Genomic DNA, 24,127 nt, shown 5'->3' with positions numbered 1-24,127 from the left:
GCTCAGCGGTAATCGCTGCTTGATAGGGAAAGAAACTAGAGTGCCAGAAGTCAAGTCTCCAAACAAACTGAAAATATTAATTTAAAAATGCCTCCCGCGGATGTTGATATGACAAAATCCCTGATTCGCTCATTTCGATGTCAATCAAAAAAGGATTCAGCCTCAGAGAGATCATCCAATCATCATGCAGAGAAGCAGAGCATCTGGGCCAACCGAGCCCAGCCCAGTGCCCATTGTCCACAAAAGACGCACAGTCCTTAGCGAATGACTAGTCTCACTGGAGTGGAACAATGCACTCTCAACTCTGGAGACGCTCAGCGTCCACACTGTTTAAAGGTCTGTGAAGCTGCGTGAATGAATGAAAAGCAAGCCACATCGTAACCAGTGATAAGAAACTAATTCTGAACAAAAGTTGAGCGCAATGTAGTGCATATTTCGTCAATGACATGTACACACACAGTATACTTTTCACTATTGACTGATCACTATTTTTTGACATTTTGGGGGAAGCTGAGCTTAAGCCTGGTGCGACATGCAGTACGTCAATTAATTGCACGGTAAATAAAAATAAGGTCAGTAATTATCCCTGCTGCGGTTTATCATCTCGTGCGTGTGTGCGTGCATACATTTGTGCGTGCATGTGTTTGCATGTGCTGTGTACACTCGGCACATGTGCGTGTTGCCTGCATATTAGACCCCAGTTCCTTTCATTGATGTTTATTAATTTGATGTAGATGAGCCAAAAGAGAAAGTATTTCCTTTTTAATGAAGCAGATTCTAAAATATAGACTCAGGAGATGCACACTATTAGTACAATTCACTATCACGTCACTTACGTAAAACTACGTAAATCTACTACTTATACTACTTATAGAATATTTCTGTCTCTTTTGGTAGCAGTCAGGCTGTCACTCTTCTGCAGATGAGAGTTGTATTTTCTCTGAAATTAGCAAGGACGAATCAATTAGCATTGCAAATCACACTGCAAGTGGTGCATTGCATTTATTACATGCATCTTCAATAGGGAGGATTTGAGTGTAGTGCTATGTACTGTATACTGCCAGGGGTTAATTTGTGCCGGATCCTGCCGGAACAAGATCTGGCACCTTTTGATTTTGAACTCCCTGTGTCCCGGGACTTATTTGGGCAGATCTGGCACCTCTTGTATATAGAAAATAATATGTGGACCGGCAATTTCTGTGGGTCCTTCGTCGTCGCTCCTATGTCCTGTTCTTGCTTCGGGGAGGTGGTGTAGTGTATAAAAACACAGAGACACCTTGGATGGCCGTTGCATGACTTTTATTACTTAACAAAAACTAGCGGGGGACAGTCAGCCAGTCAACACCGCACTCCAGCGCACCTCTCTTTTTCGCTCCCTCTCTCTCCCCCTTACGCTCGCCCACTTCTTCTATGCCAAATTGGCAATGACGGTTACACTGAAACGGGAACAGCGACCCCTTGGAGATGCCGATAACAATGTTGTTTTTAAAAATTTAATGTCATTTGAAAGAGTCTGAGATTTGTTGATGCACTGGAAAGTTGGACCAACAAATCACACCCCTGACATAGAAAGAAAAAAGTAAATAAAAAAAAAAAAAACTTTGGAAATTCGAGGCATCTGGGGAGCAAGCAGCCAGGTACAAATGTATTTCAACATGCCAAAAAGGCAGTTGTATTTACTGTCCGTTTTCAAAAAGAAGGAAGATGGTTCAAAACGAGTCAGAAAAGCAACAACCGGCGATGTGGGCAGCTGCAGCGATCATGCTAATGGGTGCGGCAGGAGGCTAGCGCCGCAGCAGCTAGCCAGATCCACGGACAGTCAGCCAAGCCGGTGCAGGAGGCTGCCACCGTGGCAGCAGCTGGTCAGGTTCAGCGCCACTTGGAGTGGGGGGGGTGGGCAAGCTGCAGCGCCAGCAGTCAGCAGGTGGACCACCAACAGCCGGAGCAACAGGCAACAGGCCAGTACCCTGATGGGAAATTTGGGTTTGTGCTGCACAATTTGTAAGGAGGTGGGAACTTTGGGGCCAGAGAAGATGGGGGGCGGGATGACTCGCAAAAGAATGGTTTTGTGTTATTTATTGTAATCTCTGATTTTTTTTTGTTGATATTTTACAAATTAAACCTGTTGAAAAACTAATTGCTGACTGTGTACTGTAAGTCCCACCAGTGGTTATGTGGGCCATTGCCCGTGCTGTGCAGGGTATAGCCTAAATAATTGTAAATTGTTGTCATAACATTCATTCCATGGATATTATCTGAAATTGAGGCTTGTAAATCCCACCGCATGGCAAGTGGGCATTTGCGTGGTGTTTTCAGCAACATTTTCTGTGTATGTTTCAGGACCTGTGCCCGTCTCGTCATCCTTGCGCTGTCATATATACTTTGCGTTCCGGTACCTTATGATTTACATATTAAGCACTGTGTACTGCATAAGTGGAGTTTTAAATTTTCAATGTTAAGTTGCGATTATTAATTGAAGTGAAGAATCCCCTAGTCAATAGCCAAAGAAAAGATAATCGTGACAACTCGATAGCAGACAATTGGGCAAATCTGATGACTCGCAACTCGACACAGGCTTGAAGAAAAAAAACTCTGAGACTCGACTCGACTTGTGAGACAATAACTCAAGACCCAACCCGACTTGACTCGTGATACAATGACTCGAGACTCGACAAGCCGACTCAGAAAACTCTGTTCATAGATTGGTTCTCGTCTGCCAGTGATCTGCTTGGTCGCCTTGGCCACTCTCGGCACGCCCTCGCGGAACATCATAGCAATCAAAAATAAATCCATTTCCTGCAGATTCTATAGCATAGTTTGTTTTTTTTCATTGACTTACATAGATAGAAAGCTTTCCCTCAAAGATAAACCTGAGTGCTTTGCGGGTGGGCTGGGAACAATGGTGAAGGCCTTGACTAACTTGTGTTTTGACATGACTCGTCTTTACAACCTTGTGACTTGGCTTGACTTGGCAACCTTGTGACTCGGCTTGACTTGGCAACCTTGTGACTCGATTAGACACGACCTCGAGACTCTAGTCTTTAGACTTTAGTCGACGTGACCTCATGACTCGACTCGACCACAATGTTTACGACTCGTCTTTACAACCTTGTGACTCGGCTCGACTTGATTACCTTTAGACTTGACACGACTCTTCTTTACAAACTTGTGACTCGGTTCAACTCAACATGACCTCAAGACTGGACTTGACATAACCTGATGACCCAGCTCGACATAACCTTATGACTCGACTCGACATGACTTCGTGACTCGATTTGACTTGACTTGCCTACAACAGGTAAGACTCGTGCTTACTTGTGGCTCGGATCATAGTGACTGGTGCAATTGTCTGCTGGATGGCGCTGTTTGTTCAATTACCTGAGCAAAATTCTGAAACCAAATGTATCATCATTCACTTATTTATTCATTTACGTGGATTATTCGCCCACCTCTGGTGCTGACATCCACCACGGGGCGATTTTTCTTTACAGTGCTTTCGACACAAATTATACTTGCAAAGTCTAAATGGATACTTAATATTACACGATAAAACTTTTACATCCATAAGCAAAGAAAATATTTCCTCTCTTACCTGATGTATCCCCATATGGCTTTGGTGGCTTGACAGTGTCCCCAAAGCTGTTAGTGGCCTTGGTGGTGCTTAACCTTTTGGGTTCTGGCGTAGTCACCATATTAAACGTCCTTTGGGAGAGCCTTGTAGTAGTGCTAGCGGTTGTGGTCACTGTGGTAGTAGAGGCCCTAGTGGGCAGGTTAACTTTTGGCTCAGGTTTACTATTCTCATCCATGCCGTCCGGCCCTGTGGGTCCCCAGTCTATAAATCCGGCCACCGTAGTAGTCCGGCCCTCCTGAGACTTGTCAAAGCTCTCCCATTTGAGCTGCCGTTTAGCTCGACTTAGCAACCTTGCTTTGTCTCTTCTGGAAAAAGCAGCTGTATATTCCGCTACTCCCGGATTGCTCGCCTCCTTTTCAGAGAACACCCATCGGCATTCCTTACACGGTTTGTGCGGGGGCCTCCGATGCTTTTGGACGGTGACTTTTGGCCCTACCCCGGATTTATTGTCTTGGGGTGGAGGTATAGAGTTAAAAATCCTGCGGGTCGAAGGGCTCACTGTTCTCCAGTGGATCTTGTTAGGCATGTCCCAAATGGGCTGCAGTCGAGGTCTCGAGCGAGGCACCGGTTTAGGCATGAGTTTGATCCCCGGACCTTGACTGAGGGGGCTGCACGCTGAGAAGTCCAAGGTCATGTGGGTCACCGCCAGCAGAATCCACACCCGGTGCCCCACACAGCTGCCTGGCCTCAAAGCAGATGGACTGCTATTAAGAGAAGACATTAAAAAAGAAATCATTTTAGATTCAGGTCGTCACACCTTACAAATTAGATAAGTGAGGTTCTATCATCAATTTTAACATCTGTATTTGGCCTTTAATAAAATTTGTTTTAAGTTCTACTTGAAAACATCTACTCAATTAAAGTGTGATAATCGTTACATTTCACTGAAACCCACTTGCACCAGACTCTGGTTTCATGTCGACTGGGAGGGAGCAAGTGAATGTTGCTTCATTCCTCTAGTTTCAGTGCCAATTTTGACTCGATTGGAGAGCACTAGATGTCCAATCGAGTCAAAATGAACTGTTTGTCTAGCGCCGTGAGCTAGCGGCGACACCATTCTAATGGAAGATTTTGGTTGTAGCATTGGTTCCTTTTTTATATATATTTTTTTGAAAACATTATAAAAGGTGGAGAGTAAAGAACAAACAGGATTAGCTGATTATTTAGGACGGCAATTTGATTGAGCCATAAAACTGTGAGTGATGTGGTCGTGGCATCGCAGTGACAAGGTCGACACATTATCGACAGGTATAATTAGTATTTCAAGAACTTCTGCCTTGACCTCTACCGAGATCCTGGTAATCATCACACTGGAGGCAACTGGAGGCTAGATTAATGCAACGCTTACACTTTTTTTTATGGCTTTGTTTGTTAAACAGCTTCTTTGTCTTTCACTCTGATGCTCCTGGCTATGGCTACAACAAAGCAGCATAAGAAATGGGTACAGCAATTTGAGTGAACTGACTCATTATAGTCATTTCAGTAAAAAGCTTCGTATAAAAGATTTATTCACTGAATCATTAACCTATCACCTCCATAACTCGCATTTCTCATTAGAAAACAAATATAACTCCAAAATTGTCAGAGTGGGAAGAAAAAGGCTCTTGATCTTAAAACCGGTCCATTTACCATAATTTCTGGATTATAAAGTGTACCTGATTATAAGACATTTTAGAAATAAATCCACATATATGCCGTACCTGACAATAAGCCGCAGGTGTCCATATCTTAACATTGGATATTTACACAGATATTAGCCAGAAATATTTCATTGAGCAAAAACAATATTTATTAACCAGATAAACACATCAACATCACCAACATGTGTTGTCTGAATGCTTAAAAACAAACTAAACTTGAAGTAGATGTAATCATCTTCAAAATGTTTAACAGCTAGTGCTAATCCTTACATAGCACCTTTATTGTAGTATACAGTGGCAAAAAAAGTCCTCTGAGTGCCAGTTGAAAATGGCTAATCAATGCTAGCATGGCATTCTCTTATCGTAGCAGATAGTGGATGCCCATTTATTTGAATTTTTTTTTTCTGTAGCAGCATATAGTATCAGATGGAGCCATATTCATCTTAAAATCCTGAGTTTTTGATTAAGTCTGATGAGCTTCTGGCAAGCTTTATCGGTGCAAGGGTAGCTAGCACATAGTGTGTCTATGTCATGGCAAAATTTGGAAAGCCATTCTTTTAAATTATGTCTAATTATCCGATTTTATTACTTTAGTTACTTTTATTGAGAAAAAAATGGAGCTCGTTTGTTTAAAATGAAAAATCATAAATAAGCAGCTTCCTTATAAAAGCCGCAGGGTAGAAACAACGAGAAAAAGTAGCAGCTAATAGTCTGAAAAGTATGGTAGTTTTGCTCAGAGCCATCCAAACAAAGCCACACACCTATCGATCAAACCACAAAGCTACTAACCAGAGTTGTCTGATAATGAATTTTTAACTGATATCCCGATATTGTCCGACACCAATAATACGATTTCGATATATGCGGTCATCCACTTAACCTGTTATTGCTAATTGTACAGGAAGCTCTCAGACTACCGAACGAGTTCCATTCCTACGCTGGCGACGTAACCCGAATTTCCGTGTAAATTGGAGTAAACCCTTTAAGTACCCTTGAATTACCCCCAAAATCTCAAAAATAACTATCCAAACACTTGTGCTATACAGTGGTAACTCTACTAACGAACGTCTCTACCTGTGTTGTTTTGGTCAACAATGACGATAACGAAAATATTTCGTCAACGAACAATTTTTTTCATGACGATGACCAGCGTGTCTTGGGAGACTAAAACATAACAGGATAGATGCAGGTTGTCGTCTGACGAAACGAGATAAAAATTCAAGAAGGTCACAATGTGTAATATTTTCTTATCGTATGTGTAGTTAGCACACATATTAACAGTGTTTGGTTGTGTCACTCATGTGATGTACTGCGCCTCCCCCCAACCCCTCCGACCCACACACAGGCTTTAGGATGTGCCCATTCCAGGCTCTTGTGTGTGTTTTCTATGTGTCCGGAACTACTTTGTACGCTTTGTTTTCTTATCATGGCTATGCCATGTTGCTTTAGCCTTTATAGGACCGTGCTGAGTGATAACACACTAAACTAATTTGTAGTGTTAGCATTAGCATTTAGCATGATGACTCGTTGAGTGTCTTCTTGAACTCATGGAAAACTTTTTACGAACAGTTCCTGGCGTCCAGGTGAGTTTAATTATTTGCAAACAATGTGCAAACAATGTGCTGTTTTCCTGCTCAGTGTGTATTATCATTATGAAGATCTTGATGTCCGTGTGGACTCTATAATTATGTGCTTGTCTGTAAATGTTGGGAAACCTTTCATTTATTTATGTAGGACTAAAACCCTTGAAGTTTATAGACGAAAAAATTTTGAGAACTGTCGACTAAAACTATGTAAAAATTAAAAAAAAGTTGTCCGAGGATGCTCGCCGTTAGCATTAGCCTAATGCTACACTAATGCTACGAGCTACATTTAGTGTGCGATGATCACTCAGCACAGACCTTTAAAGGCTAGAACAACATTGCATATTCTCTCTGGCCAAGATAAGAAAACAAATTTTAGCGTGTCTGATAGTCCGTGTGTGCGTGCCTGGAGACTGGAGAGCAGCAGCACGTCACATAGGTGACACAGACACTGTTACAATGCAGGCTAACTACACATTACATGTTACACATTGTGAACATGTGGCGGAAACTGTTGCGCATTTTCGTCTCGTCTCGTCAGACGAAAACTGGCATTAGTTTCATTAAGTTTTAGTCTCCCAAAACACGTACAGTACGTTTAGCTCGTTATTGTCTCGTCTTCGTTATGAAAAAATTGTCTGTTGACGAAATATTTTCATTATCGTCGTCATTGACGAAAACAACACGGTCCCTAACATCAGATGGCTCTTTTCAATATTCAAAGGCCACCAGGACTCGGAGTATACCATTCACGCTATTATTATTGTAACATTTGTTATTATCATTACCATTTAGCATATCAAGTGTCATCTTAAACTCTTATGCAACTTTTTTTTTTTTTTACATACATACAGTTCGTTGCGTCATGGTGAGTACAATTAATTGAGAATCGTGTACTGTTTTCCAACTCAGTGAGCATTATCATCACCTTGTTCTTGTAGATGCTACAATAATATATTGATTTTTTTTATTCCCAAAAATAGTTACTAGCCATAAACTTTTCTTTAATGGCGTATCCATGAACCTTGTGTGATGTTTCTTAATCAAAACAACTAGAGCAGACACGAGATTTAGAGCCTCAACTGCATACTGAAAAGTATATCTATATATTTTAGAGGTGTGCTGATAGACACAAGTCACGGTTCAGTACGTACCTGTTGTACTGAACCCACATGGACTATTTTTTTTTATTCCCAAAAATAGTTACTAGCCATAAACTTTTCTTTAATGGCGTATCCATGAACCTTGTGTGATGTTTCTTAATCAAAACAACTAGAGCAGACACGAGATTCAGAGCCTCAACTGCATACTGAAAAGTATATCTATATATTTTAGAGGTGTGCTGATAGACACAAGTCACGGTTCAGTACGTACCTGTTGTACTGAACCCACACGGAATCGTGACATCCGTACTGAAGCAAGATCAGCAACACTGATCGTCAACAATGTTGAGAATTCTAGCTGTACTTTAGTTAAAAGAGGGTTAACACAAGAGGAGCAATCAGGCTTTTAAAAAATGGCATAATGGGGGTTTTAAATGTGTTTATATGGCCTTGCATCACCGGTTTACTGCCAAAAACCCCATTATAAAAGAGTTACTGGCTGCATGTACAATGTTACAACACTGAACGCCTTATTTACCTGGATCGCTCCATTTGTTTGGAATCTGCCAACAAGAACAAGAACAGGTCTAATATTTTGACACTCCAATAGTTTTGCAAGTATACTGCACAGATGGCAGATAAAGACCCGTATTAGCGAGACAAGCGTGCCAGATTGCTTTCTGATGAAAAATGGTGCCTAGTGCCCTATTTTAGGAGCACATGCCATCATTACCAACTTAAGTACAAAGTTAAGCTTAAACACTATAGTTGAAAATCCCTTTAGTGCCCATTGTGTCATTTCCTGATTTAGGGTCACAAAACATTGTGGCAGTCTATGCTTGCTCTGTGGGGGAAATGACAGATGGGTTTTCATTTCATAGCCACATTTGGAACTGAACATGGAACAATCTGACTCTTTGTTTTTATAAGGATGGTACCTAATCACTGTTATAGGAAGAATTAGTGAGGTTCAACTTGACCAAAGGCTACTTTAAGCCTTAATTTTAGCACTATGAATTAGATTTGGGACAAAATATCATTTGACTATGTACAGTAATGCCACGCTACTTCGCGGCTTAACTTTCTAGCCCTTTGTGCATTGCAGATTTTACCAAAATATTTATCAAAAATTAAAAATTGAGAAAATATGGCGACAAAGTTGCCCGTGCGCAACGCACACAACTCAAAATCCACCTCTCTGATTCACTGGCCAACATCCGCCACCCAACAAGAGATCCCTCCCGACTCGGGAATCTCGCAAGGTGATTGGCCGAGACCATTTACCCAGTTTCTCTCCCATTCCCAGCGAAGGAAGACCGCATCTTGTTACAAGAATAAAAGAGTTCTAAAAACATATTTATGTACACTTTATCTATGTATGTATGTAATGAATGTAAAGTACGTATTAGTATGTAGATTATTCATACATTATTTTATGTATGTTTTTATACATATTTTGCATGTTTCAAAATATTTTTTTAATGTTCTAATGATAACATGCATTTAAAGGGTTTTATATACACTTATTTAAATCAATGTATACATCCCCAACAAATATATGTTAAAAATGGGGGGGGGGGGTGACACTACTTTGCGGTCTTTCACTTTACGCTGGCGCAGAGCTTAGGGGGATGCAGCCGCGCTCTGGCCCAGGACTCAAGGGTGCCCGGGCCGTCGAGAAATGTTTGATTTCCTGTTGAATCTTCGGGATTTTCCGAGCTGAATCCTGTTGATTTGGGGGCATTTTTAGGGGACTTTGTGTCGATTTGATGCGGTGTTGTTTTCGTCAACGATGAAGATAATTAAAATATTTTATCAATGAACACTTTTTTCCATGACGAGACGATAAAGAGCTAAAAACATGTTTTGGTTGACGAAAATATTACGAGAGGGTATGCCAGTTTTCGTCTGACGAGACAAAAATGCGTAATAGTTTGCGTCACGTGTTCACAATGTGTGACATTTTATATGTACTTAGCCTGCATCGAAGCAGTGCCTGGTTATGTCACTCATTTGATGTGCTCCACATCCCCACCTCCAACTTGCCAGTGTCCTCTCCTCTCAAGGTTTGCACACATGGTAAGATTAGTTTTCTTATCTTGGCCAGAGAGAATATGAAATGTTTAACTATTTAAGGTCTGTGCTGAGTGATTATCATACAATAAATGTAAATCGTAGCGCTACCATAGCATTCGCGTTAAGCTAAGGCTAACAGCGAGCATCCTCTTAAGGCCGAGTTATGTTTCTGCGGCAGACCTGCACCGTCAAGGCAGACCCGATTTACGACCCTCCGCCGTAGCCTGTCGTGCACTTCATGAAAATCTTGACTTGTGCGGCGTCAACGCATGGTGACTTGGCGCAAATGGACTCTGATTGGTCCGCTCAGACTGTTGTTTCCTGTTCAGTGCGAATCACTGCCATTTTCAAACACTCTTTTGCTCCACGCAAAAAATGGACCAAGCCGACGAGAGTATAAACGAAGAGCAAGTACGACAACTTCTACATTGTAGAATGAGACATTGTAGAATCTACAATGTCTCATCAAAACATTTGCCAAATGGCAGGCAATTGATGGGAGGAGATTGTTGAAAATACGGGGCTGTAGGTCAGCCAGCGATTCCATTAAAAAATTGACTGAGACAAGTATGTGTGTGTTCGGAAGCGAATGGCCACACGAAGCGGTGACCCAGTCGGCTAAAAACTGCCAGCTTTTTATCACTTTATGTTGTATTTTTGGTTGGTTCACTTCATCATTTGTTGTGTGCATATGTTTGCTGTAAGTCTGTGACTTATTTACATGTCACACTTCAGGTATATGAAGAATAAAGCACAGGTTTAGTGTCAAAAGAGTTGTTTTGCTGTTTAATTTTTAACAACAAACAATTCACACACTTGATACATCATCACTGATTGAGAGTGCCTCGGTGCTTTTGTGATAACGTGTTTACCATCAAGGTTTCCAGCGCAGTTTGGGAAGTTCCATAGCCGCTAGAAATCTGCTATGGCTTCCCACTTGCTAGTTGCAGGACACGGCAAAAGAAATCAGGTTGGAGGGTTGTCCACAATTCTTTGCAGTTTGACACCAGTGTGAAGCTTGTGGCTTCCACCAGAGAGCTAGATGTCTATGTGCGGCATCAACAGTTGGACAGCCCACCCCTGAAACTGTCTTCTACGTCGCCTGCGCCTTAACATTTGTACGAGCAGCATTTGTTTTTCAATGCTGATGGGCTGAAGATCCACATTCAAGCGTTCCATCTCCGTTGGCATTATTACTTTTTTTCTCCGTTGACATTGTTGTGTAACAAAACTAGAGGAAGTCGACAAGAGTCCCCCAAAACCCTACAAACACAATGCCACATCCCTCTAGTGGCAGGCGGTGAATTACAGAGCAACGCTTTCCCTCACCGCAGAACTATCGAATGCTCTTTGACGCCGTAGTCACTGTGCTGTCACCGCAACGCAGAAGCATAACTCGGGCTTTGAACTCTCAGACTACTTTTTTACATTCAGTTCGTGGCGTCCAAGTGGGTATAATTCATTGAAAATAATGTACCGTTTTCCTGCTGAGTGTGTATTATCACCTTGTAGACCAGGGGTGTCTAAACTATTCCACATAGTGCTGCAGTGGGTACTGGATTTCATTCCAACAAAGCCGACACGTTTTCACCAATCTGGTGTCTTACAAGTGTAATCAATATATTTTATTCAGGTGCTGTTTTGACCGATTTGGACACCCTGTTGTAGTTGGAAACCTTAATTTCTGAAGTAGTAGTAGTTTGTGAAGTTTTAATTTTACAGACGAAAACATTTTAAGTAAACGTCGACTAAAACAGAATTAGTCTTGAGTTTTCGTCAGAAAAAAACAAGACGAAAAACATATTTTAAGATGACGAAAATATGACTGACAATAAAAAGCATTATCGTCCAAAGACGAAATTTAAAAGGGCTGTCAAAAACAACGGTAATATCATGTGACTTCATGGTGGTTTTGGAGCATTTTAAAATTACTTCCTTGTTAACCTAATGGCTGCCATTGACAAGCTAGACGTCCAATAATTTTGATTAGGAGGGGCATATGAACGAATGTAACTGCGGACACGAAAGTGAGCCAAGTGTAGTAGTGCACGCACTTAATCGCACAATGTCAAAATAAAGGCATGTGATTTTTTAATGCACAGTATGAAAGTGCCTGTCGCTACATGATTCGGGCGATGTAGGCCAAAAATATTTTAGTCAAATTGCTGGCCCATCTCTGCAGCTAAACAATAAGTGATCACTAACTATTTACTGGTGCTCATGAGGCAAAATGGATCATCGATCATGAACAATAGGTAATAGCAGACCATTAAATCAAAGGTCATTCAAACTCAGGGTTTCAAAACAAAACTAAAACTATAACAACAAACTAAACAGCTTAATTAGCAGTTAATTAAACGACTAGAACAGTAACTGATGAAATAATTAAAATAGAACATGAACTTGGGATTTGTGGCACCGCATTGCATGCTGGAAGGCATAAGGAAGGCATGGTAGCAATATGTTGTTTGACAACAATGTTGACAGCACGTGGCAGCAGTTGTTGTCTGTTTCTCCCAAGGGAGCAGTGATGGTCAAATGTCCATTTGCTCTCAAGTGGTCTTGAAGCTCAAAAGGCTAGCGCAGGGTTGAGAATTCTTCGACTATTTGTTTAAAAAAGTATGAATGTGCTTGTGTTACGATATGAACAAAATGCAACAAGTGCTATAAGGATGGTTTGGTTCATTTTTATTTGGAAATAATAGCTTTCCCACAGTGCTTGGTGTTAACTGTTTCAGATGTTTTTTTTGTTTTTGTTTTTGTTTTTTTTTTAGAAAGTGTTTCACTAGCTCTAGATAACATTTTTTCACATTTGAGACGACAGGCGATCTCAATTTCTTTTTGCGACTGCTTTATACTGTACTCTGTTCTGCATTTGCATCTGCAGCTGAAACAAGAATAAAGTTTTATTTAGGTTTTTTTTTTTTTTTTTTTTATACCATCGTATCATGACTCTGGCATGTCAAGGTGCATTTAAGTGTATTCTCCCATCCCTACTATGTATTGACCCAACCAGCAACCAGCCTGTTGCAAGGTTTTCAGTGCGGTTAAGCTCATGAATTTCATACAGATATGATAAACCGACACTGGTATTTTTATCAAGTGAGAAAAGGGAAAGAATTGTGGCCTGGAACTGTCACAACACTGCAGCTCAGACTAATTGCACAACCACCTGATGCTACTAGGATCCTACTTTTACATATGCTGGTCTAAGGACCTTTTGTCACCACTCTTCCATCAACCCTGAACTAGTAAACCCACTCACATCCAGTCCCAAGCTCTCACTCTGTCCCAACAGAGAAAAACACTGCTCGAATAGTTCATCCAATCACGTTCAAACACACTCACTCATTCAAGTACTTTAACAGTCATGTGGCAAAATGTCTTCTGATGAGGAGTGAAAGAACACGGAAACAATTATCAGTCTGATCTAATCACGTGATCATAAATGGGGCCCAAGATTGAAATTGGGCGAAAAAAGTTTTTAAGATTAATTTTTGCTACAAAGTAACAGGATAACGTTTTGGACTACGCAAAACTTTTAGAAGATCAGAATCAATTGAAAAAGATGGGGTTGTAATTAGATCACGTCATTTTCAAAGTATTGGAATCGGCAAAAAAATATCGGACATGCCTTTTTTTAATATATATATATTTTTTAATTAAATTGTTTTCTAATTGTATTTAACGTTACAGACATAAAATGTTACACTCATCCAGAGTCTTTAGTTTAGGCTTAAGGTAGGGTTATCAAATTTATCCCATTAACGGCGGTAATTAATTTTTTAAAAAGTTTATCACGTTAAAATATTTAACACAATTAACGCATGCGCTGCACGACCCACTCACACATTGTCGCGTTCAATCTGTAATGGTGCCATTTTACCTATATGTAGAGCTAAAAGGCAGCGTAAAATAAGTAGAGTGAATTTTGGCAGCCTTTGGAGTCTTTTTTTAATTGGCTAAAGCCTTACAATCCCTCTCCTACGATTAGAAATATCGTGGGAAGCAATGTGGGGAAGAAAGGTAGTAATTGATCTTTTTCTTAACACCCTCTGTTATTTCCCAACGCAGAGAAGATATATCAACTGGTACAACTACGCACAGTCATGGTTACACTTCCCATCATGCATTTGGGCAGAACAGTTAAATGGTTACAGTTTAATTTACTGAAAGCTGAACAAATACACTAGATGGCAATATTTAGTCACAGTATACAAAGTCACATTTATCCTTTAAGAATTACAACTCTTTCTATCCGTGGATCCCTCTCACAGAAAGAATGTTAATAATGTAAATGCCATCTTGAGGATTTATTGTCATAATAAACAAATACAGTACTTATGTACTGTATATCGAATGTATATATTCGTCTGAGTTTTATTCATTTTTTTCTTAATGCATTGCCAAAATGTATATGATCGGGAAAAATTATCGGGAATGATCGGGATCAGATCGGGAGCAAAAAACATGATCGGAACAACCCTAGTTGTAATATATTTTGGGGGCTGTAAAGAATCTAAATGATCAAGATGTAGAAGGACATTTTCAAAAGTAACAAAACTGTTTCATAATTAATTCATTCATCTTCCAAGCCGATTTTGTTCATGAGGTAATTGATCAGTTTCTGCGGTATCGGATCGGTATTGGAAGATTCTCAAAATCAGGTGACTTGGACTCGAACCCGGGTGCAAAAATATCTGATTCGGACAACCCTAATCAATATGGCAAAGTGGGGACCGCCCTGGGTCCCGAGGGGATTGACGGTGGCAACTTTGCTGGAGCTTGCAGTCTTGGCTGGGGCGAATTCGGACAAAATAGGCCCAAGTGTTAAAGGCTTAAATATTTCCTCCATTTTGCACCACGGACCGGTGTGAATTGGGTCTTTTTTTCACAGACCGGTTTTCTGTCACATTTTTCACCCTTATAAAAATTTGCTCCCAAAGCTTGTGTGGCGGTGAAAAAGCCCTCTTTTATATTCAGTTGGACTCTCAATGCTATCCAACGGCACTAAAAAACTAATTACATCATAAACATACAAGTGCAACACGAAAATGGCGTAAATTAATGCTTAACGACACGGCAAAGTCGTTAAGTGAGAGAACTGCATGCAGTGTTCAGCTAACATGGCAAACGTAAGTTAATATTCCTTTCTTTAAAGAAAGTTTGTAGTGTTTACTTTGTAATTGCTGCATTCGTGGAAATTTTGTCAGAACACCGGCAATGTGCGGCAGAAAAATACAGCAAATATAAAATAACTTTGTTTTTAGCCCCGTCGTGTTAAGTGCAGGGAAAAAATAACACACCCACTGAATCAGTGGGAGGCCTGAGCTTGTTTCGTTGAGACTAGTTGGTCCCATCAAAGTGTGATGGGAGAGTGAGAGAAGCCCACTTCACAAAGATGTGATGTTGGAAATTGTAGCACGGTTTTCAATGCTCTCTTAGATCGCTAGGAGAGCATTGAAATATATATATTTATATTCCGGAATGACTTTAATCCAGAACCTCGGTAGAGTTGTTTTCTCAAATGTACGTTTAAGGTTGCGTCATTTGTGATCTCTACAAATTGATCCTCCTGTTGCACAGACATGCTCGAATCACTCGGTTTATTCACAAACGGGTCACGAATCCACTCCTTCGCAGTCCGTGGGTTTTAAGTGATTGGGAAGTAGCGTAGATTTGGTTTTCTCCAAGGTTGTAGGCTCATCTTCTGGCTCGTCAGGTTCCCTTTTCCTCATAAAAAATCTGTCCAAAGACGTCTGTTTTTCAGTCATTCTAGTGTGGGGGCTAATTATTTCCGGGTATAAATGTGATGCACCCGCCCTACATCAGACATTATTATCGAGGACAAGGGCACATAGATATACAAAACAAGATGTACTCTAGCAGTCCAATCAATGGATTTCTATGATGACATTCCATCCTGTAGTATTATATCTAGAGTAGACAGGGATACTGGTGTGTTACGGGGGACAGGCCAAAGTTAATTAGGCCATTATGCAGTCGTTCATAAATTATTATTTCTTTTGATGCCTGGTACCAAATGCGCCACGGACCGATACCGGTCCACGGCTCGGCGGTTGGGGACCCCTGAAATAAACTGAAACGCTGCCCGTTTTCTTTAGAAGCCGGAAAAATAGCATCCAGCCGAGTGGTTGTGCCGGACGCTACACACATCACTGAAAATGCTGAGTGTCCATCCTAAAACCAGACAGGTGGTCACTCTAGCTAGCCCTTAGACCAGGGCTCGCGAGCCTGATATGGCGGCAGCATCTGGCTCGCGGACAAATCTTCAATTATTATTTAAAAAAAAAAAAATGCTTCGTTATGTAATGGGAAGGGCGCTAGGACCTTGGGAAAAACCTGGCGGGCATAAGGGACAGGGGATGCGTTAAAAAGTGCAACCAGTAAGGGGCGCTCACATTTTTTCCATTTGGCAAGCCAATGATAAGGCGACATTCAGGACAGGTGCCGCAGTGGAGAACGTCTGAAAAGTCTGATGATACATGTGGCAGTCGGTTAAAATAATAGCTACGCATCTGTAGCGTGGCGCAGACAGAGATTAAAGTCTTCACTCTGTTGCTCACATTTAATTTTGTTTTGATTTTTCTTGAACAGCTGAAACAAGAAAAAGAAACAACAACGTCCGTCTCGCATTGCTGCACACAGACGGCTCATTTCTTATTCGCTCTAAAATGTGAATTCTAATATCGTTATATTAATAAACAAATACAAGTTTTTGTGACAAAACATTTAACTTCTGCAATTTAGACACTAGCATTCACTCATCGTCCGATCGCCATTACGAACACATCTGCAGTCATACATAAACATACTTAACGCTTAACATATTTCTGAACTATATTAACAGACAGTACAAATCACGAGTCATCCTAAAACAAAGCAATCCGCTAATATGCACAGTCAAATTATACTCTTTTTCTCACCTGAAACCAGAAAAAAAATATTAATTTACAACATCCGTCTCGCATTGCTGCAAAGACGGCTCATTTCTTATTCGCTCTAAAATGTGAACATTTATTGCCAATGCACGCCAAGAAGCGGACGTTGCCCCCTGCTGGTTCAAAACCGTAAATACAACAGTCTTTTCAGGCTGAAACTTGTGTGTATATTTTCCACAAACATAATGAAATAAGATGAAACATTTTAAACATAGGGTGAATCTATCTGTGGACAGAACAAAATATTATAATAACTGTTTTAATATTATTTAATTATTATTTATTATTTAATCAAATTAAATTATTATTATTTGTATAAGTTATTAAAAAGAATTCAGAGTTTTATTGTACTTTGAAAGTGTTGAAATGACATAAAATGCACATATTACTTGTATTTTTAGTTTTAAACATATTGTATGGCTCTCACAGAATTACATTTAAAAATATATGTTGTTCATGGCTCTCTCAGCCAAAAAGGTTCCCGACCCCTGCCCCAGTCCGTTCTTAAGGCGAGCTAGGCAAATGCTAGGGGGATCGCATTTCTCTGGTCCTCTGCCTAATTTGGTCAATGATGAGATGTACTCTAGATTCTCATCATTTAACCGCTGGTTGTCTAGATGGTGCCCAGAAAACGATATAGTCTTTGTTGATAACTGGCACGCGTTTTGGGGCAAGTCCGGGCTCATGCGCCGAGACGGCATTCATCCGACTTGGGACGGTGCTGCTCTCTTAACTCGAAATTTGGCCGCCAAACTAAGTCTCCCAAAGTGACACTTCAGAGTGGGGGCCCGGGCGCAGTGTTGTAGTGTAAAACACAACTCTGTTAGTAGTGACCACTCGCCTCTTTCCGAGCTGTCACAAATCCAAAATTCAGGACAAAAGATAGAGACTGTGTCAGTGCCTCGTATAGTGAACAGGGGAAAACAGATTACTATAGGAACGAGACCAAAGAATTTAATACATATAGCCCCTGATAGCAGTGAAAATAAAATAGCTCTTAATAAATATATAAAATGCGGATTATTAAACATCAGGTCAATCTCGCCCAAATCTCTGTTAGTTAATGACTTAATTGGGGATTATAATATTCATATTTTGGCCCTGACTGAAACTTGGCTTCAGCAGGATGACTTTGTTAGACTTAATGAATCCACACCCCCAAGTCACGTGAATTTTCACACAGCTAGAAGCACGGGCCGTGGAGGGGGGGTGGCAGTAATATCACACTCTTGTTTAGGTATGAGCCCAAAAAGTAAATCTAATTACATTTATAACTCCTTTGAAAGCCTAGCACTATCAATTATAGACGCTAACTGGAAGAACCAAAAACCAGTTCTTTTCATAGTGGTTTACCGTCCCTCTGGTCCCTACTCACAGTTTTTGTTAGACTTCTCTGACTTTTTATCTAGTATTTTGCTAAGCTGGGATAGAATTATAATTGTAGGGGATTTTAATATACATGTTGACGATGAAGGTGACTCCCTTGGTAAGGCCTTTAATGACCTACTAGATGGGACTGGCTTCATTCAAAATGTAAATAAACCAACTCATAGTCACAAGCACACCCTGGACTTGATTTTAACCTACGGTACGGAGATTAGTGATCTTAGTGTCCATCCCCACAACCCCGTACTGTCTGATCATTTTCTAATTACCTTTCAGTTTGTGCTTCAAGATAATCCGCCACTAGTGACTAGAACTCAGATTAAAAGGACATTAGGTGATCACTCTGTTTCAGAGTATAAACAGATAATTCAGCCTATATTTGCCTCCATGTCATCTAATTATGAAGGAATAATGTCCGGCCTTGCTGTTAATGACGAGTTTGTTGATCGTGTTATGTTTACGCTTCGTTCTACCCTCGATGTCGTCGCTCCCTCCAAATTAAAGTTTGTCAAGCCGAGACGAGCCTCTCCCTGGTATAATGCTGAAACACGCTCTCTTAAACAATCGAGACGTAAATTAGAAAGACTTTGGCGCCGTTCCAACACAGAGCACACCCTCTCTGCCTGGAAACACAGCTTAGTGACATATAAGCAGGCCTTGCGTACGGCTAAAACCAGATATTACTCATACTTAATAGAGGAAAACAAAAATAATCCTAGGTTTCTGTTCAGCACTGTAGCAAGGCTGACAAACAGTCACAGCTCAATAGAACCTTATATCCCAACCACCCTTAGCTGTGATGACTTCCTAAAATTTTTTAACAATAAAATCGCAACTATTAAAAAATAAAATAAATGAATCACTTCCAGTTATTAGATCTGATAAAGTGCAGACAAAGAATTCGGAATCTCCTATAAACCCCTCTTAAATATTAAATAACTTTACCACTGCAGACCAAATTGATGTAATTTCGATTATAATGTCCTCCAAACCATCAACGTGCCTCCTCGACCCAATCCCAACCAAACTTTTTAAAGAGACCCTGCCTCTAACTATTGACACTATCTTAAATATAATAAATACCTCATTAGTTACTGGCTACGTGCCGCAGTCCTTTAAATATGCAGTTATTAAACCGCTCTTGAAAAAACCTACTCTTGATCCTGAAATTTGGGCCAATTATAGACCTATTTCTAACTTACCATTTCTCTCCAAAGTCCTTGAAAGAGTGGTAATTAAACAGCTCTGTCAGCACCTACAGGACAATAGTTTATTTGAACAGTTCCAGTCTGGCTTTCGAGCTCATCATAGCACTGAAACCGCATTAGTTAAAGTAACTAATGACTTGTTACTTGCCGCTGACGTTGGATTAGTCTCGATCCTGGTTCTGTTGGACCTGAGCGCAGCCTTTGACACAATCGACCATAATATCTTATTGCAGAGATTAGAATGTGACATAGGCATTAGAGGAGCAGCCCTCTGCTGGTTTAAATCATATTTATCTAATAGGTACCAGTTTGTCAATGTAAACCAACAATCATCATCGTACTCTAGAGTTAGTTATGGTGTGCCACAAGGATCTGTCCTCGGGCCCATCTTGTTTACGCTGTATATGCTTCCTCTAGGTAATATCATCAGAAAACATAGCATTAACTTTCATTGTTACGCTGACGACACACAATTGTATTTATCAATTAAACCTGAGCAGGTCAGGCAAGTAGAAAAACTAAGCGCCTGCGTCCGAGATATAAATACCTGGATGAGCACTAACTATCTTCTGCTTAACCCTGAAAAGAGAGAAGTCCTTATAATAGGCCCGAAAAGTGTTAGAGACTCTTTAGCTGCCCAGATAGTCACTCTGGACAATGTAAGTGTAGCCTCCAGCACCACAGTTAAAAACCTAGGAGTTTTATTTGACCCTGACTTATCGTTTAAAGCACACATTAAACAAACCTGTAGAACGGCTTTCTTTCACCTGCGCAACATCGCCAAAATTATTAAAATTTAAAAATTAAAATATTTTATCTAAAAGCGATGCAGAAAAATTAATTCACGCGTTCGTTACATCGAGATTGGATTACTGTAACTCCCTACTTGCAGCTTGTCCTAAAAGCTCTCTAAAAGGTCTTCAGCTAGTCCAAAACGCAGCAGCAAGACTTTTAACAGGAACCAATAGAAGAGAGCACATCACCCCTGTGCTCCAGGCACTTCACTGGCTTCCAGTCGAGTTTAGAATTAAATTTAAAATACTTCTTCTTACATTTAAGACCATTAATGGGTTGGGGCCACCTTATCTCACCGATGCTCTGGTTCCATACCGCCCCAACAGAACACGCCGATCTCAGAATGCAGGTCTACTGGTAGTTCCCAGGGTTCATAAAAGTACTGTCGGAGCTAGAGCCTTTAGCCACCAAGCCCCTGTTTTATGGAATCAGCTTCCAGCTAGTATTAAAGAAGCCAAGACAGTCTGCACATTTAAGATTAGATTAAAAACGTTCCTATTCGACAAAGCTTATGGTTAGGCTAGTTGAAGTCGGAGTAGACTCACAGTTTAGTCTAAGCTGCACTAGAAGCTATAATGCTGGGGGCAGTACAGCCGCTGAGTTCTATCTCCTTTTCTTACTCTACCTACCACTTGTCTTACTTTATTTCTATTTTCCAATGTTAATATCTAGTTGTCTAGTCTCTTCATCACTAGTCACCCGGTGTCCCCTTTCCCCCCTCCCCTCTGGGGAGGGGCTATTTTTCAGCTGCAGCCTCCTGACTGTCCGGACCCCTGGCTGGATAGACGTCCTCGCTGCTACCCCCGTCTCATCTGACTAGAGGGACTTCTTCTTGCACCTTCACTCCACTGTATTTTTACGGACTATAATTTCGCTTGCTAATTCCCATTAGCCGTTCTGGGGTTCCTGTCTATCCGTCCTGGGAGTGGATCTCTCCTGACTGTGGTACTCCCCAAGGTTTCTCATTTTTCTCCCAATTGACTCTGGAGTTTTTGGAGTTTTTCCTTGCCGGCATGGAGGGTCTTAAGGATAGGGGATACCCAGGACTTGAACTGCATCTATTCATCTTTGTTGCTTCATTTCTAATTGTGTATCATATTGCCTCTGTAAAGCCCTTTGAGACTTCTGTTGTGATTTGTCAGGCCTAGGGCCAGGCAGGTGTGTGGATGTGTTTGTCATCCAATTACAGGCCCAGCACCTGACGGGTGGAGCGACGGCAGCTGTCAGCAATCACCATCACCAGCCTACATAAGCCAGCCAGAGCTCCACCACGTCGCTGGATCGTCTCTTTCAGTACACTGTTAGTGCTTTCTCGCGTTTTGAATCTTTTGTGTGGACTCATCTGATCGTCGACCTTTTGCTTTGTTCCAGGATCTCGTCAACGCCTCGTGTTTTTTGATACCTTTGCCCAGACGCTCTACGCCACAGATTCAACAGCTGTTAACAATAAACTGTTTGAACTCAGAGCCTCACGATCTCACGTGCCTGTTTAGGGGTTCTCAGCCTACGACCGTAACAGCACGATCCAGCCAACAATATGGACCCAGCAGGCATAGTACAGACGTCCCAGCACCAACCAGCTCCACTCATGGAACAGCACAACCAGGCTATCCAATACCTCCTCACCCAGGTATCTAATATCTCACAAACGCTGCTTTCTCTTCAAGCCCAGCTCACGCCCCTGCCACACGCACATCGACCGCCGCCACCTCAACGAGCACCTGCCCCGTTTCCAACACCGCCTGCGCAGCCCCTACGTGAACCCATGGTGCCGACGCCCGCTCCCTATGATGGCGACCTGGGTGCTTGCAAGGCATTTTTAGTTCAATGCAGCCTCGTGTTCGAGCAGCAGGGCCTCACTTATGCCAACGACCGAGCCAAGATTGCCTACCTCATTGGCTGTCTTCGCGGCAACGCCTTGTCGTGGGCAAGCGCCGAGTGGGAGAGGGGTTCAGCGGCATGTTCCTCCTACGCCAGTTTCACCGAGGAGATGCGAAAGGTTTTTGACCACCCGGTGCGTGGTAGGGAGGCCGCTAAGCGCTTAATGTCACTTTGCCAAGGCACTCGCAGCGTGGCGGAATACTCCGTGGAATTCCGTACCCTCGCCGCTGAAAGTGGATTCAACGAGGAAGCCCTCCAGGAAGTATTCATCGGCGGCCTTAGGGAATCTTTGAAGGACGAGCTGGCGTCCCGTGACGAACCCGCCTCTCTCGACGCACTCGTTAATCTGGCAATCAGGATTGACTGTCGACTCCGGGAGCGTAGACGGCAGCGGCGTGACTTCCCGCTTGCCGCCCCAGTGTATGCTTTGGAGAAATCCGCCCCGGTGTCGCCTCCTGCCGTGGTGGCCACTCTTCCAGCGTGGGGCTCGGTGCCCATGCAACCGGGCCGTGCCAGGCTCTCGGCGGGGGAGCGCTCGCACAGACTCCGCTCGAGTTTATGTTTCTATTGCGGTAGTAGTGAGCATCTCCTGCGGGCCTGCCCAGTCCGCCCAGTAAAAGAATCAGGCTCGCCAATAGGAAGGGAGGCGTTGGTGAGCCAAACTACGAATACTTCCTCCCGTCTCATGCTGCCGGCTTCCCTCTCATGGGAGGGCCGGGTTCGCGAAGTTGCTGCGTTGGTCGACTGCGGGGCAGACGAGAGCTTCATTGACAGGTCAATCGTGTCACAATTGGGCATCAAGACACGCAAGCTGGACGTTCCTTTGAGCACCACCGCACTCAACGGACAGCTGTTGTGCCGGGTAGAACACCAGACAGAGCCAATTGACCTCCGCCTCTCCGGGAATCATCGTGAGGTAACTTCTTTTTACGTCTTTGATTGCCCACGCACACCCTTAGTTCTAGGCCTTCCTTGGCTCAGACTGCACAACCCCAGTATTGACTGGTCTTACCCCAAGCTAATAGCATGGAGTCCCACATGTCACACAAGTTGTCTGCAGTCTGCTTTCATTCCCTCTACACCGGCTCCAACGCCACCCACACCTGACCTCTCTGCTGTTCCTAACTGTTACCATGATCTTGCCCAAGTCTTCAGCAAAGACTTCGCAGCGGCCCTTCCTCCTCATCGCCCGTATGATTGCGCCATTGAGCTTCTGCCTGGCGCCGCTCTGCCCACGGGACGCCTTTACAACATCTCGCAGCCCGAGCAGGAGGCCCTGGAAAGATACATCGCCGACTCATTGGCTACAGGCATCATCCGCCCCTCTTCTTCCCCAGTTGGTGCAGGCTTGTTTTTTGTTGGGAAGAGGGATGGCACGCTACGGCCCTGCATTGACTACCGGGGTTTAAACGCCATCACCGTCAAGAACAGGTACCCTCTTCCGCTGATCGATTCTGCTTTCACGCCACTCCATGGCGCCCGCATTTTTACCAAGCTGGATCTCCGCAACGCTTACCACCTGGTTCGCATCAGAGAGGGGGATGAATGGAAGACCGCTTTCAACACCTCGCTGGGCCATTTCGAATATCTGGTGATGCCGTTTGGCCTCTGCAATGCACCCGCCGTATTCCAGGCCCTCGTCAACGACGTTCTTCGGGACATGCTGAACAGGTTCGTTTTTGTATATTTGGATGACATACTGATCTTCTCTCGTACCCTCACAGACCACGAACAGCACGTGCGGCAAGTTTTGCAAAGGCTCCTAGAGAATCGCCTCTATGTGAAGGCAGAGAAGTGCACCTTCCATGTCCCAGAGACCCCCTTTCTCGGGTTCATAGTGGCCGACGGGGAACTCCGAATGG

General features: G+C 42.4%; 1 protein-coding gene across 2 annotated transcripts in view; it reads right to left on the bottom strand.

Moving 5' to 3' along the window:
* Window positions 1–24,127, bottom strand: part of ajap1 (adherens junctions associated protein 1) — a 123,924-nt gene that overhangs the window by 50,892 nt on the left and 48,905 nt on the right. For both annotated transcript variants that reach the window (XM_057818724.1, XM_057818715.1), the window contains exon 2: window positions 3,593–4,335. In XM_057818724.1, coding sequence (XP_057674707.1) covers window positions 3,593–4,335 — 743 coding nt within the window. The remainder of the gene's footprint in view (window positions 1–3,592; window positions 4,336–24,127) is intronic.

This window comes from Corythoichthys intestinalis, chromosome 2 (genome assembly GCF_030265065.1).
Source record: "Corythoichthys intestinalis isolate RoL2023-P3 chromosome 2, ASM3026506v1, whole genome shotgun sequence".
Classification (NCBI taxonomy): Eukaryota; Metazoa; Chordata; class Actinopteri; order Syngnathiformes; family Syngnathidae; genus Corythoichthys; species Corythoichthys intestinalis.
This window is presented reverse-complemented; position numbering and strand designations above follow the sequence as displayed.